The sequence below is a fragment of the Amblyraja radiata genome, chromosome 4, assembly GCF_010909765.2.
Source record: "Amblyraja radiata isolate CabotCenter1 chromosome 4, sAmbRad1.1.pri, whole genome shotgun sequence".
NCBI classification, from domain to species: Eukaryota; Metazoa; Chordata; class Chondrichthyes; order Rajiformes; family Rajidae; genus Amblyraja; species Amblyraja radiata.
Genome location: NC_045959.1, coordinates 80,517,759 through 80,532,232, shown reverse-complemented (window position 1 = coordinate 80,532,232; position 14,474 = coordinate 80,517,759). Strand labels below are relative to the sequence as shown.

General features: G+C 41.2%; 1 protein-coding gene across 4 annotated transcripts in view; it reads right to left on the bottom strand.

Annotated features, from left to right (window-relative positions):
• Positions 1 to 14,474, bottom strand: part of trim55 (tripartite motif containing 55) — a 43,641-nt gene that overhangs the window by 9,314 nt on the left and 19,853 nt on the right. For 2 of the 4 annotated variants that reach the window (XM_033019813.1, XM_033019811.1), the window contains exons 3-9: positions 12,781 to 12,958; positions 10,924 to 11,019; positions 9,835 to 10,068; positions 9,005 to 9,027; positions 8,784 to 8,908; positions 3,949 to 4,166; positions 8 to 217 (exon numbers count right to left, since the gene is read on the bottom strand). In XM_033019813.1, the coding sequence (XP_032875704.1) occupies positions 8 to 217; positions 3,949 to 4,166; positions 8,784 to 8,908; positions 9,005 to 9,027; positions 9,835 to 10,068; positions 10,924 to 11,019; positions 12,781 to 12,958 (1,084 nt within the window). The remainder of the gene's footprint in view (positions 1 to 7; positions 218 to 3,948; positions 4,167 to 8,783; positions 8,909 to 9,004; positions 9,028 to 9,834; positions 10,069 to 10,923; positions 11,020 to 12,780; positions 12,959 to 14,474) is intronic. The other 2 variants (XM_033019812.1, XM_033019814.1) reach the window with 2 other exon arrangements.

The window sequence follows — 14,474 nt, the reverse complement described above, 5'->3', positions numbered from 1 at the left end:
CACTGACCTGCGATGGAGTGGCAACTGAACTAGCTTCATTCTTGTCCACTTCTAGATCCTCTGAACTCTTGGTCACTGGATTCAGATTGGGGCTGTTCTTGTCCAACGAACGAGCTTTATGCCAGGCAGGGTAAAAGAAAGGATCTGCGGCTGCTGCTTCTCCAGTTGACAGCAACTGAGTTGCAGACTCCGGTGTATTGTGAATCTCAGTTGCGGCCTTTATAAATAGGATAAAACAAATATATACTACTCTTTTGGCTCTACATATAAATATAACATACATTGAAATTACATGTTCTTTTATATTTAATTGCGATGTTTCAAGGAAAAATCAGTATTAAACATTTGCTTGTTGGTGAATCCTATTTTACCAAGACCATTCCTACATGCAGTTTATGCTTCCACTTTAATAATGACCAATCTTTGCTTCTCAGTATCATTGTGTATCAGATAAAACAGTAAATTCTCAGTGAAATGTGTAAGCTGGACAAGCGTGTTATAAAGGAAGGATGGGTTTGATATGGAACTTTTGTTGAAAGGTAATGAATTTCTCAGTTTTGATCAGTCATTTCCTACTGCAAGATGACTTGCGGCCATGAAGACAGCACACATCTATTAGAATATGTATATAGTTGTTGAGCCAGAGTAACAATGTTGGAGCCTAGGAGGATGAGAGGTGATCTTATAGAGGTACATAAGATCATGAGGGACTCAGTGGGCTAGGCAGTATCCGTGGAGGGAAATAGACAGATGGCGTTTCAGGTAAGGACTTTCTTGAGGTTCCTCCAGCAGTTTGTTTTAATCTGCAGTTGGTGCCGGCAATGAGAACATTGTTATTGAAGGTTAAGCATGTCATACACTGAAGGTTAAGCATGTCATACACTGAAGGTTAAGCATGTCATACACTGTTTGCTGCTGAAGTTCAGGGAGGAGAATTGGTCCCTGAACATCTTGGGCAGGTGGAGCAGCATGTTCTCAGCCCTGCTCTTATTCCTTCACTTTCCTCTTCCAGCAGCCTGTCCTGCTTTGTGTGCCCTCTGCTCCACCTACCAATGCTGAACTACCGGTCCATCCATATCATAAGGAATCCTGGATGTGCAGAAGCAAGGTTCAGTGATGGGTCTGCTGCAGGCTACATTCCCTTGGGAGCAGATCCAACGTCTCCTCTGATTTCCTCTTCTTAAAACTTTCTTGCCTGACATCCCAACACATCATCTCAAGTAAACATAGAAAATAGGTACAGGAGTAGGCCATTCGGCCCTTCGAGCCTGCACCACTATTCAATATGATCATGGCTGATCATCCAAAATCAGTACCCCGTTCCTGCTTTCTCCCCATATCCCGTGATTCCGTTAGCCATAACAGCTATATATAGCTCTCTCTTGAATACATCAAGTAGATGCAAAGGTCAGAGGATGTAGTCCACACTCTGTGATTGATTTTCTCTGATGCAACAGGCTGTCTTCTCCTTAGGGAAAATACTCCGTGTTTCCAATGATCTCAGTCAATGGCAGTTGTTAGGAGATTAGACTGTAGCCTTTAGACTTTAGAGATACAGGGCGGAAACAGGCCTTTAAGCCCACCGAGTCCACGCCGACTGGCAATCACCCCGTACACTAACACTATCCAACACACTAGGGTCAATTTACGATTTTACCGAAGCAAATTAACCTACAAACCTGAACGCCTTTGGAGTGTGGGAGGAAACCGGAGCACCCGGAGAAATGTACAATTCACAGGGATACAAACTCCATACAGACAGCATCCCTAGTCAGGATCGAACCTGGTCGCTGCTGCTCTACTGCTGCACCCCTGCGCCGCCCCAGATATGTGATAATGGAATGTGTTAACAATTCAGAAAATGAGTAACAGTCATTAAAGGAGACTTCTGCTGGGCTCAATTTATGAATGTTTATGAGAGACACAAAATGACCCACACCTTATGGTGATAGTAGATAGCAGTCCTTCTGAATCTTCTGAGTTTTGTAGTCGGAAGGGCAGTACCCTGCATATCGCCAACTTGGACAATTTTACATTTTTATCAAGCCAATTAACCTACAAACCTGTACGTCTTTGGAATGTGGGAGGAAACGGAAGATCTCGGATAAAACCCACGCAGATCACGGGGAGAACGTACAAACCCCAGACAGACAGCACCCATAGTCTGGATCGAATCCGGGTCTCTGGCGCTGCATTTTGCTGTAAGGCAGCAACTCTACTGCTGTGCCACCGTGACTGCTCATTTTTAGTATCATAGCTTTTTAGCTTGCTTCCTTAACCTGTTAAAGTTATTAAACTTCCAACTGTTTTATATTGGATGTAGGTATTATCAATGTCCCAGTTCGGACCATACTAGTCTCTGAGTCAGATGATTGCGAGTTCAAGTCAAGAGGCTTTTCAAAGATCCATGCTGATACTCCAGGTCAATGCTCAATCAGGGTCACATAGCCTGAGGTGGTGCCTTTTCGATGAGGACTTGGCATATCTGAAGGCAGTATATTGCAGACAAGTAGGGGAAGTGTTCCTGGTGCCATGGTCAATATTTATATCACAGTCGACATCAATAAAAAAAATAGATTAACTGGTCATGGCTTTTTATGGGAGATTGCACCAGGCAAATTGGCTGTGTTTCCTCCATTATAAAATTGACTGCACTTTGGAAGTATTTAATTGGCTGTAAAACACTTTGGAGCATCCAGTGACTAGTAAAAGCCGTTTAAACTTTAGACTTTAGAGATGCGACTCGGAAACAGGCCCTAGAGTCCACGCCAACGATTGATCACCAGTACACTAGCAGTATCCTACACACTAGGGACAATTTACCTAAGCCCATTTACCTACACACCTGCACGTCTTTGGAATGTGCGAGGAAACCAGTGCAACTGGAAAAAACCCACGCAGAGAGAACGTGTAAACTCCGTACAGACAGCACCCATAGTCAGGATCAAACCCAGGTCACTGGCGCTGTAAGGCAGCATCTCTATCTCTGTGCCACTGTGCCACCCTGTTTATAAATTGAAAGTCTATTTCTCGTTCTCTGCATGGGTTGGTGAGTTTGTTGCTTATTGTCCTGAGCCTGGGCCGGTGAGACAACATCAGCTCTGGATAGTTTTCTCCTCTCCCTCCCAGACTGCTCTTCTCCCTTCAGCTTTATTCGGGCCTAATGCAGTTCTGCAGGTAACTGTAAAAGCTGAGACATCTGTGCTTCTGAGACGTCATGTTAAACATCCTTTCACACAAAAAGCAATTACAGCTTTAAGTTGTTGCGGGGATTGAAAACCTGCAGCAACTTCATTGCCATTCTGCAGTGGTGAGCTCCCAAATGGAGATGATGGAACCAAGGGCAGCCCACGTACAGTACTTAATTGAAACTAGCAAAGTATGTAATTGGGCTAGGAAACTGTTTAGAAGTTCAGCCATATTTATCACACTATCGGCGGTAATCTCATCAGAGGCAAATCCAAATTTGACCAGGCCATTCTGAAAATGGTGGCATAATAGTTAAGGCTGAAACTCAACCACATCTCATGTACGTGCCCTTTCCATGCAAGGTTCGCAGTTCGTGAAGTGAGTTCTGTACCTGAGCCCAGAGTCATTGAAGTCATGTGTTGTTCCCTGTACCACAGAAGATGTAACACTTGTCTCTATACCTCTCCGCAACTTCTTGGTTCACTCATCCCCTCCCACCCACTCTACAGGCATTTGAGGTGGTTCAAAACACTATCCCCTTCAGAAACTGTGTCTTGAAATAATAAAGCTAGCGTCATTTTCCATCCTTCTCCCCAATAGAGTGACTTTTATCACAACACTTTCATCAGTGAAAGAAAGCATCTCTGTCTCATCCATCTCCAAAAAAATAGCCCAACCAGCAAAAATAAGTTATGATTTCTGGAAGGTTTTAAGTGCTGTCACTAGTTGTTAGCATCAACATTTGAATATCAGGGTTACCTGCTGAACAGCATCTGCTGGCAATGAATCATTTTCCATTTCTGCCGCCAATGCAGCTGTGTTTGTGCGCACTGTCTCTGCTGGAGCTAGAGGTGGTGGCATACCCTCGGCAGTGTCTTCCTGGTGCAGGAACTGTTCCACATCAGTGTGAATCTCTTCAGCTTTTTCGGCTTCCATCTCTTCCTCTTCTCCTTCCAGTTCCTCTGTCTCCTCTTCAACTGCAAATTTAAAGTGTTTAGATTCTTATGTACGAGTGTTACTCATGATGACAGAAAAAAAAACTACAGATGCTGGGATCTTCAGCAAAAGACAAAGTGTTCGGAGGAACAATGCAGGTCGAGCAACATCTGGGGAGGGAATGTACATATGATGTTTTGGATCGGGATCCTTCTTCAGGTCATCTGTCAGACGCTGCCTGACCCACTGAATTCCTACAGAAATGTGTGTGCTCAGAATGGTGGTCCTTTGTTCTTTCTTGGTGCAATCAGCTTCTGATAAGTGAATGTTAATCAGATGGCAGTAATGCCATCACAAATGTTGCATCTATGGGAGAAGGATGGGGATCTGAGGTGGATGAGGTGAGGTGGGTGGGTGTGGGCTCAACATGTTCAGTGTTTGTATTAGCATTGCCATCAGCTGCACTAAGCTAACAGACCAGGAGCAGGGCCACTAGTATAACTAGTGTATAACTAGTATAACAAGTATAACTAGTTTAAAACAATATTCAAAGTAACATTAGCAAATTTGCAGATGACACTAAGCTAGGTGGCAGTGTGAACTGTGAGGAGGATGCTATGAGAATGCAGGGTGACTTGCACAGGTTGGGGGAGTGGGCAGATGCATGGCAGATGAAGTTTAATGTGGATAAATGTGAGGTTATCCACTTTGGTAGCAAAAACAGGAAGGCAGATTACTATCTAAATGGCGTCAAGTTGGGAAATGGGGAAGTACAACGGGATCTGGGGGTCCTTGTACATCAGTCTATGAAAGTAAGCATGCAGGTACAGCAGGCAGTGAAGAAAGCAAATGGCATGTTGGCCTTTATAACAAGAGGAATCGAATATAGGAGCAAAGAGGTCCTTCTGCAGTTGTACAGAGCCCTAGTGAGATCACACCTGGAGTATTGTGTGCAGTTTTGGTCCCCTAATTTGAGGAAGAACATTCTTGCTATTGAAGAAGTGCAGCATAGGTTTACAAGGTTAATTCCCGGGCTGGCGGGACTGTCATATGCTGAGAGAATGGACCAGCTGGGCTTGTACACTCTGGAGTTTAGAAGGATGAGAGGGTATCTCATTGAAACATATAAGATTGTTAAGGGTTTGGACAAGCTAGAGGCAGGAAACATGTTCCCGATGTTGGGGGAGTCCAGAACCAGGGGCCACAGTTTAAGAATAAGGAGTAAGCAATTTAGAACGGAGACAAGGAAACATTTTTTCTCACACTGAGTGGTGAGTCTGTGGAATTCTCTGCCTCAGAGGGCGATGGAGGCAGGTTCTCTGGATGCTTTCAAGAGAAAGCTAGATAGGGCTCTTAAAAATAGCGGAGTCAGGGGATATGGGGAGAAGGCAGGAACGGGGTACTGATTGGGGATGATCAGCCATGATCACATTGAATGGCGGTGCTGGCTCGAAGGGCTGAATGGCCTACTCCTGCACCTATTGTCTATTGTCTATTGTCAAACTGACTGTAAAAAGCATCTTAGAACTGAGTAAACAATGAGAAGATGAAAAGAGACTGCATCTGGAACTAAAAACAAAACACTGGAAGAACTCAACGGATCAAGCAGAATCTGTGGAGTCAAAAGGTGTAGGGCAACGCAAAATCCAAGTCACAACGTCTATGAACAGCTTCTAACTCCATGGATGCTGCTTGACTCACCAGGGGCATTCTGTTTCTTAAGCAATGTGCTAATCTCTGATGTCTATGGAAGATTTACACTGTGTGCCAAGTCCAGCAAATTCATATAAGTATTTTTATGTCATTTAAAATGTGTTTATCCAAAGTACAAGAACATTAACTTTCAAGGGACTTATAGTGCTGGGGATTTGCAAGGGCATTTAACCAAAGCAATTTTAGTCGAAGTAGGGCCCGGTCCCAGGGGTTTACATCCTTCCTATCTTCAATCCCAAAAGTGCTTTGAGGGGAAAGGTGAAGCTGATGATATGTCTGAGGTCATGTCTGAGTAAATTTCTAGAATGCCCTGGGAATTGAGGCATGTTATCAGACCTGATCAGCCCAAATGGTGCTAAGAGGCATGGAGTCATGGTTCCCAGACGCTCGTGCCTGCTGCACAATCCCCAAACATTTTGCATCTTGTGCCTCAGCATATGACACTTGTTAAAGAGAAATTATAATTCTGGATGTTAAAGCTCACTCAAGAACACAACCCCATCAATCACTGAACCACTTAGTTTAGTTTAGTTTGGAGACATAATGCTGAAACAGGCTCTTCAGCCCAACGAGTCAGGGCAGACCACCGATCCCTGCATCAACACTAAGCTATGCATACCAGAGACAATTTACAATTATACCAAGCCAATTAACCTACAAACCTGTACACCTTTGGCGTGTGGGAGGAAACTGGAGATCCCAGAGAAAGCCCACGCAGGTCACGGGGAGAACGTATAAACTCCGTACAGACAAGCACCCATAGTCAGGATTGAACCCGGGACTCCGGCACTGCAAGGCAGCAGTTCTACTGCTGCACCATCACTGTAGAGATGATTGACAGCTTCCAATTCCGGGTCATCCATATCGCCAGCAACCTAACTGACCACTCCACACTGATGCGGTGATCAAGAAAACATATCAACGTATTGACTTTGGTGTCTGAGAAAAGTCGACATGTCCACAAGGATTTTCTCAACATTTTGCAGATGCACTAACGAAGGTATTCTGGTGAGATGCATCTCAGTCTGATATGGCAACAGCTCTGATCTTGACCACCTGAACCTGCAGAAAGTTGTGAAAACAGCCCAGTCCACAGGGTTGTTAATTCCTTCCATCTACTACATCTATGGTGCATTGCATTAGGAAGGCTGAAGGTATCATCACGGATGCCTGCCACCCTTCCACTCTCTTTTCTTTCTTAGCTCTTCTGGGCACTTGAAAGCCCAGACATCCAGACTTCAGAACACCTTCCACCCCACTGCCATTAGATTCCTCAACCAATGACCTCTTTCATACTCCTTTCCCAGAGGGGCTGCAATGAATTCTTACTTTTAACTCTTCCACCTCATTCTGTTTTTCTGTTATTGCACCTTAGTATTTTTTGTTTACACTACTTCAGATTGCACTGCAATCTTTGCATTATTTTGTTGTTTTGCATTTGTCATTACATTTATAGTTATATCTATGTGGGCGGCACGTTAGTGCAATGGTAGAGTTGCTGCCTTGCAGCGCTTGCAGCGTCGGAGAACTGGGTTAGATCCCGACTACAGGTGCTGTCTGATACAAGATACATTTATTTGTCACATGTGCCAGATGGCACAGTGAAATGTGATTACCATACAGCCATACAATAAAAATAAAGAACACAACACACGATAGAGTTCAACATAAAACATCCCCATACAGCAGAATCAAAGTTTCCCACTGTGAGGGAAGGCACCAAAGATAGTCCTCTTCCTCTAATGTTCGGCAATGTTCACCCGTGGTCGGGGCCTCCCCGAGCCCTCCGCAGTCGCCGCTACGGGCCCGATATTCAGGCCCGCTCGCCGGGATGATGTAAGTCCGACGTCGTAGCTGGGAGGCCTCCTCAGCGGCCTGGACATCAGAGTCGGGCACCACCTACCGGAGTCTGCGGTTCCCAAAGTCCGCTGGCCGCGCTGGGTGGAGATGCAACGCTGGCGGCCCTCGGCAAAGGGCCCCAGGACTCCGCGATAACGGTCAGCGCCACCCACGTTGGAAGCTCTCCGATGTTGGAGCAGCGGCCCAACCCTCCGGAGCTCCAAACGGCGATCCAGGTAGGCATCGCCCGCTCCACGGTGAATTCAGCGCTGCGCCGCCGCTATTGTCGCTCTGGTCTGGTTCCCGGTACCCGGCAGGAAAGGCCACTCCGATCCAGGCCGCGAGGAGGGGGACGAGGACGCAACTCGGAGAAATAGTCGCGTCCCCGCTAGGAAGCGACTGGCAAACAGTTTCCCCCTTACCCTGCCCCCCTCCACCACATAGAAAAGTCAAAGATTCCCCCCAAAAACAGACTTTAAACTAACTAAAAATAAAACAAACAAACAAATAAAAAAAACAAACAGGCTGTAGGCAGAGGCCGCCGTCAATTCGCCGCGCCCTTAGTGGTATGGAGTTTGTACTTTCTCCCCATGACCGTTTGGGTTTTCTCCGAGATCAGTTTCCTCCCACACTCCAAAGACGTACAGGTATGTAGGTAAATTGGCTTGGTAAATGTGGAAAAAAAATTGTCCCTCATGTGTGTGGGATAGTGTTAATATGTGGGTTCGCTGGTTAGCAGGGACCGGGTGGGCTGAAGGACCTGTTTCCACGCTGTATCTCCAAACTAAACTATCATTACCATGTATACTGTTTACTATGATTTTCATTCAAACAAGGAATTTCATTGCATCCCAGTTTATGTGAAAATAAACAAATCCAATCTAACCTACATTAAATTAAAAATATTAAACTTGATCAGTCAAGATTTTCTAATAGTATTTTCATAGCAGTTACATTTCTACCTGATTATTCATAAGATTTTAGAATATTTCCAGTACCAACATCTTGACTAGCATAAAACACATTTAGGAATTGGTGTATAAGCTTCTGCTTGTCTTTATTACAAACTGTATATGATCAGAAATGTTTGTGGAATATGAACTTACATCTCTGGAAGTCAATCTCTTTCAGCATCCTTTCTTCCTTTGCAAATTCAGCTGAAAAATGATCCATATTCTCAAAGCCACGTTCTATCTTTTCCATGTGTGATATCTTTGATGCTTCTGAAACCCTAAAATGTTTCACGATAGTGGTAAAAAAGATTGTATGATGAAAAATCACATCTTAAAAACATCAATAAAATAAACCTGTTCGCTTTGGTACTCACTTTTTAACAAGAGGCTTCGTATTCTGTAAGAGAAATAAACATCATTATTAAATGTCCAAAATACTTCCATAATAAACATTTGATAAATTATTTAAAATAATACTATTGAACAATATGATTGGTGATTAGTTAACATTTGCCTGATGCTGTTTTATTGGTAACATTATCTACCACTAAAAAATTAAGAGAGGGTTTTAAATAAATCCACAGCGTGAACACTAGAATTTCCAGCTGTTTAAGAAGGAACTGCAGATGCTGGATCAGTATCTGAAGAAGAGTCTCGACCTGAAACGTTGCCTCTTTCCTTCGCTCCATAGATGCTGCCTCACCCGCTGAGTTTCTCCAGAATTTCCAGCTAATCAGTTGAATGCTTGTATTCCCACTTCTTCCTGGTCACTCTCTCTCCACCGTCAGGCAAAAGATGCAAAAGCACATATCACCAGATTAAAGAACAGCTTCCTCCCTGCTATTAACAAAGTCTTGAAAGGAACTCTCATCTGCCAAGGATTCATTACTGAAACCCCAGCCCTTGCACTTTTGGTCATTTGCACACCATTTTCTGCACTTTATTTCTCTTCTCATTTTGTTTTACTTCTTGTGCTTCTGTATGGTTTGATTCTACTCGTGTATGGTATGATAGGCATGGATTGCATGCAAAACAATTGAGAGCTTTGAGAGCACAGATTTTTTTAACAATGAAGAGAATTTTGTTTTGAACGGTTGGTAACACGATGTATTCATAATGTTCTAAATTTTACTTTCAGAACTCTTTAGTGATTTGAATATGAAAATAAAACAAGTGTCGTTTACGAAATAAGGTTATTGAGTACCTGCAGAAATACTGCTATTTCAGGCTCCTCCATACACTGTAATCCAGTCCCGATAACTTTGGAGACCTCCTCGAGATGTTCCCCATATTTCCTAATCAAGGAGCGAACATGCTGCGTTTTTTCTTCCTGCTCCACAGTGATAATTTGCAGCATGTCCTTTTTCCTATCCTCCAGCATCGTGTACAGACCATCAAATTTCTCACACATCAATTCTTTTTGGCAACTACCATTGCTCTGCAAAATTTAGGAAACATGGTCGTCATTTCAGTAACATTCAACATTTCCAATATTAAAGTCACCTCATTTAAAAATTCAAAAGCAATGTGCAAATGTCTCTTGGTTCTTACTGCTGTGAAGTTTCACTCAGTGCATAATTACCTGTCAGCTGATTATCGACTTTGTTAAGTGGATAAACACATTTCATATGAACCAAGTCTCAAGAATGTGAATGACAACATTTGCAAATTTATGGCTTCAGGAACTAAATTACCTTTTACTCTTTCAATATGTTACATCTATCACTAAGAGAAAATAAGTCACTATAGAGGGTATTTTTTATGACAGGTTAAAGGTCTGTGAGAATATTGGAGCAGTTATATACATTGTGGTATGTGCCAACCTGTTTGAACACACACTGGTCTCAGGTTGGGTTGCTTTTCTTCATTAAAGAGAGGACATTTTAGAGGAAAACATGGGTTCAGAGTAATATTGTCAGAGGATGTCTGATCTGTGGTTGAGAAAACTGGGACAAAACATAAAAATAACCATCAGACTATTAAACATCACAACCTCCAACTAATCTACATGGACTTGCGGGGCATTGTTTTGTCTTTGCACTATTATGGTCCGTTTTTTATATACTGAACTTCTTTTTTGGTGCTTATTATAGTGTTTGCAGAGTACTATGTATACATATCTGTTGAGCTGCTGCAAGTAAGAATTTCATTGTTGTCTTTCAGGACATATGACAATAAAACACTTTTGACTTGACATGTATTAAAAAACACACTGTAATACTTCTAGAGTATTGTGAAGGAGTTATTGAAGGTGGCTGTAGTTGTAATACAAATTTACAAGAATATGAATTACCTCAATATTTCTGCATGTCTCTTCCATCTGCGTGATCACTGTCTGAATTCGGTCATTGCTTGCCACCAACATTGAAATCCCGTCACTGAGTTCAGACTACACGCAAAATTAAACAAAACATTCTAAGTAACTTGTGTAGGATGGAACTGCAGATGCTGGCTTAAATTGGATAGATGCAAATTGCTGGAGTAACTCAGCGGGACAGGCAGCATCTCTGGAGAGAATGAATGGGTGACGTTTTGGGTCGAGACCCTTCTTCAGACCTAATTTTAATTCTAATTCTAAGTTAAATCCAAAATAACTTAAGCAATAATGGGAAAGGTCACTAATTTTGTATGAAATGTTACTTTTACAATTGGCAATAAATTGCCCACGTGAAAAAATCTTATCTCAAGATTTAAGATGGAGTTTGTTTTTTCACTGTATCAGGGCATATGGAAAGTTTTTTTTAAAAATTGGCTTAGTGTGATGTTTCAACAAATACTGAAAATGAAACAGATGCATAAATAATTATAGACTGGAAGCAGAAAATATATTTCATGTGCCAGTAGAGATATTAAATTCAAGAGTTCCTGAACAAGAACAATGTTATTAGAAGTCTAGATTGTAATTAATAATGATTGTTGAAATGTATCCACTCTATTCATGAGTGTCACCTGTGTATTGAATTGATGGAAAAGCATGGAGGTCCATCTCTCTGATACAAATTTGCAAATCATGCCCTATCGTTCCATTGGACATACCTAAACTAATTGTCAATTTATCACTGAACAACCGGATATATTAAACTCTTTCAAAATGTGTCTATCTATGATTCATTGTGTATAGGATTTGAGTATAGGAACAGGGAGGTTCTACTGCAGTTGTACAGGGTCTTGGTGAAACCACACCTGGAGTATTGCATACAGTTGAGTTTTGGTCTCCTAATCTGAGGAAGGACATTCTTGCCATAGAGGGAGTACAGAGAAGGTTCACCAGACTGATTCCTGGGATGTCAGGACTTTCATATGAAGAAAGACTGGATAGACTCTGCTTGTACTCGCTAGAATTTAGAAGATTGAGGGGGGATCTTATAGAAACTTACAAAATTCTTAAGTGGTTGGACAGGCTAGATGCAGGAAGATTGTTCCCGAAGTCCAGAACAAGGGGTCACAGTTTAAGGATAAGGGGGAAATCTTTTAGGACCAAGATGAGAAAAACATTTTTCACACAGAGAATGGTGAATCTGTGGAATTCTCTGCCACAGAAGGTAGTTGAGGCCAGTTCATTGGCTATATTTAAGAGGGAGTTAGATGTGGCCCTTGTGGCTAAAGGGATCATGGGGTATGGAGAGAAAGCAGGTACAGGATACTGAGTTGGACGATCAGCCATGATCATATTGAATGGCGGTGCAGGCTCGAAGGGCCGAATGGCCTACTCCTGCACCTATTTTCTATGTTTCTATTCATAGAAGCACATTGGAATTTTTTTGAGGTTTTTATAACTTCTAACTAACTGCTTCAAATTTCATACGACACACAACGAACTGTGAACCTTCATTAAATTGATGCTTAGGTCTTTTGATGAACGTAATCCATTTCACCATTTTAATAACGGATTAAACTATGAGGGAAATTGATTAAACTATTAGGAAAATATTTCATCATATCCATGTTGGTTTTTAGAGCATGGAGAAACTGGCACTGTTACCTCCACTTTGAACAACTCAAAACCATTTTCGTCATGCCTTTTGTCTCTTGATTGATAATAAAGTATCCACCAAGAAACAAAAGGTACAATGAAAATAGTTTTGTGGTGATCAAAGAGGAGTTAGGGGAAACCTTACAAAAATTATTTAAGAGCGGAAATAAGACCTACCTTTTGTCGTTTATAAACATTAGTGAGTGGAGCCACCTCACAGTCTTTATGAGCACCAAATACTTTACACATGGAGCATGTTGGTACTTCGCATGTCATGCAATAAATGTTGATTCGTTCATCATCATGTTCTTCACACATGGGCTGCTCAGTCTTCTTTTCAGGTCTGCAAACAAAACTGAATGAATACATCATTTTTTTTTTTTTTTAATATTTTATTTTATTAGAAGTAAGTACAATCATATGGCACCAAAGTGCCTAATATATATTTTCATAATACATTTTATGTACAGCTTCTTTTTTTTTTGTTATATTAAAGAAAGATTAGAATAAGAAAAATAAATTAGATTGTAAAGGATAGCAAGACGTGAGATATATAGAGTGTGAAGAAAAAGACAAAAGACGAATGAGTGAAGAAAGTTGAGAAAAAGAAAATAGAAAAAAGAGAATGAAACATAAAAAATAAAAAAAAAAAAAAAAAAAGTAAGGAGATCATTGTTTATAATCTTGACCAACCCTCGTCCAGTCCTGAAACAGTTATTTTTTACAATTGTGTTGCACCATATGATTCCAAAAAGACAACAAATGGAGACCAACTCGTTATGAATTAGTCTGATTTATCCATTGGGAGGATGTGCGGTGTCCAACATACTTGCAATCCACATTTTAAGCGTTGGTATTGATGTATTTTTCCAAAATGTAAGTATTAATTTTTTTGCTATTATTAAACCATAGTTAAAAAATAAATTTTGAGATGTGTTCAATTTATTCCCATCTTCCATTATGCCAAATATAATCATTTCAGTATTAGGTTCCATTCTTACCTTAAATAATTTTGTAAATACAGGTATTTCGAAAATATCACTCCAAAATCTATAAAGTTTTATGCAGGAAACTAAGGAGTGCGTTATAGTTGCATTTTGGGATAGACATTTATCACAAATGGCGGATATATTTGGATAAAATTTGTTCAATCTTGTTTTTGAATAATATAATCTATGTAAAATTTTTAATTGAATTAGATTATGTCTTACATTAATCGAACATTTGTGAATATATATCAAGTACTTTTCCCATGTAACCTTCGTAATTTTTATCATTAGTTCCCGTTCCCACTCTTCTCTAAGTACCTCTGTCGATGGTAGGTCTATATTTAGAATAGAATACATCATAATATCCAATCTAACAAGGAACTTTCAAAATGACGCATTGTACCATTTCATCCCACTGTGGAGCTTCTGACTTTTTTCTTGCATTTTAAAGAAATGCCCAGCTTCTCCAACACACAGGAGCAGAGCAGAGCAGACCCCGCATAGAAAGGGGACCAACCCATGAAAAAGGAATAAATTTAAAAAAACTACAAAAGCAACATTTGTTGATGGGCAGCTTTCCAAATCCACACTATAGAAAGAAATATCTGGATGCACATTGAAAACAACAGATAGTGGTCTCACGTCATTCACCAATGCCACTCAATCATGGCACCACTGGATGCAAAGTATTTAATGGCACCACAGGACTGCAAAGTATTTAATGAATGACACATTTCCCAGTCTCTTCGGATGCAAGGCACAATATCTGCACTTGCAGATGCCATGAAATTAGGCTTTTTTTGTGAACTGTGATGAATTGATGCAAGGTGTAAATGGGTGGTGGAATGGGTAGCTGCATGGCCAGATGAGGATTAACGTGGA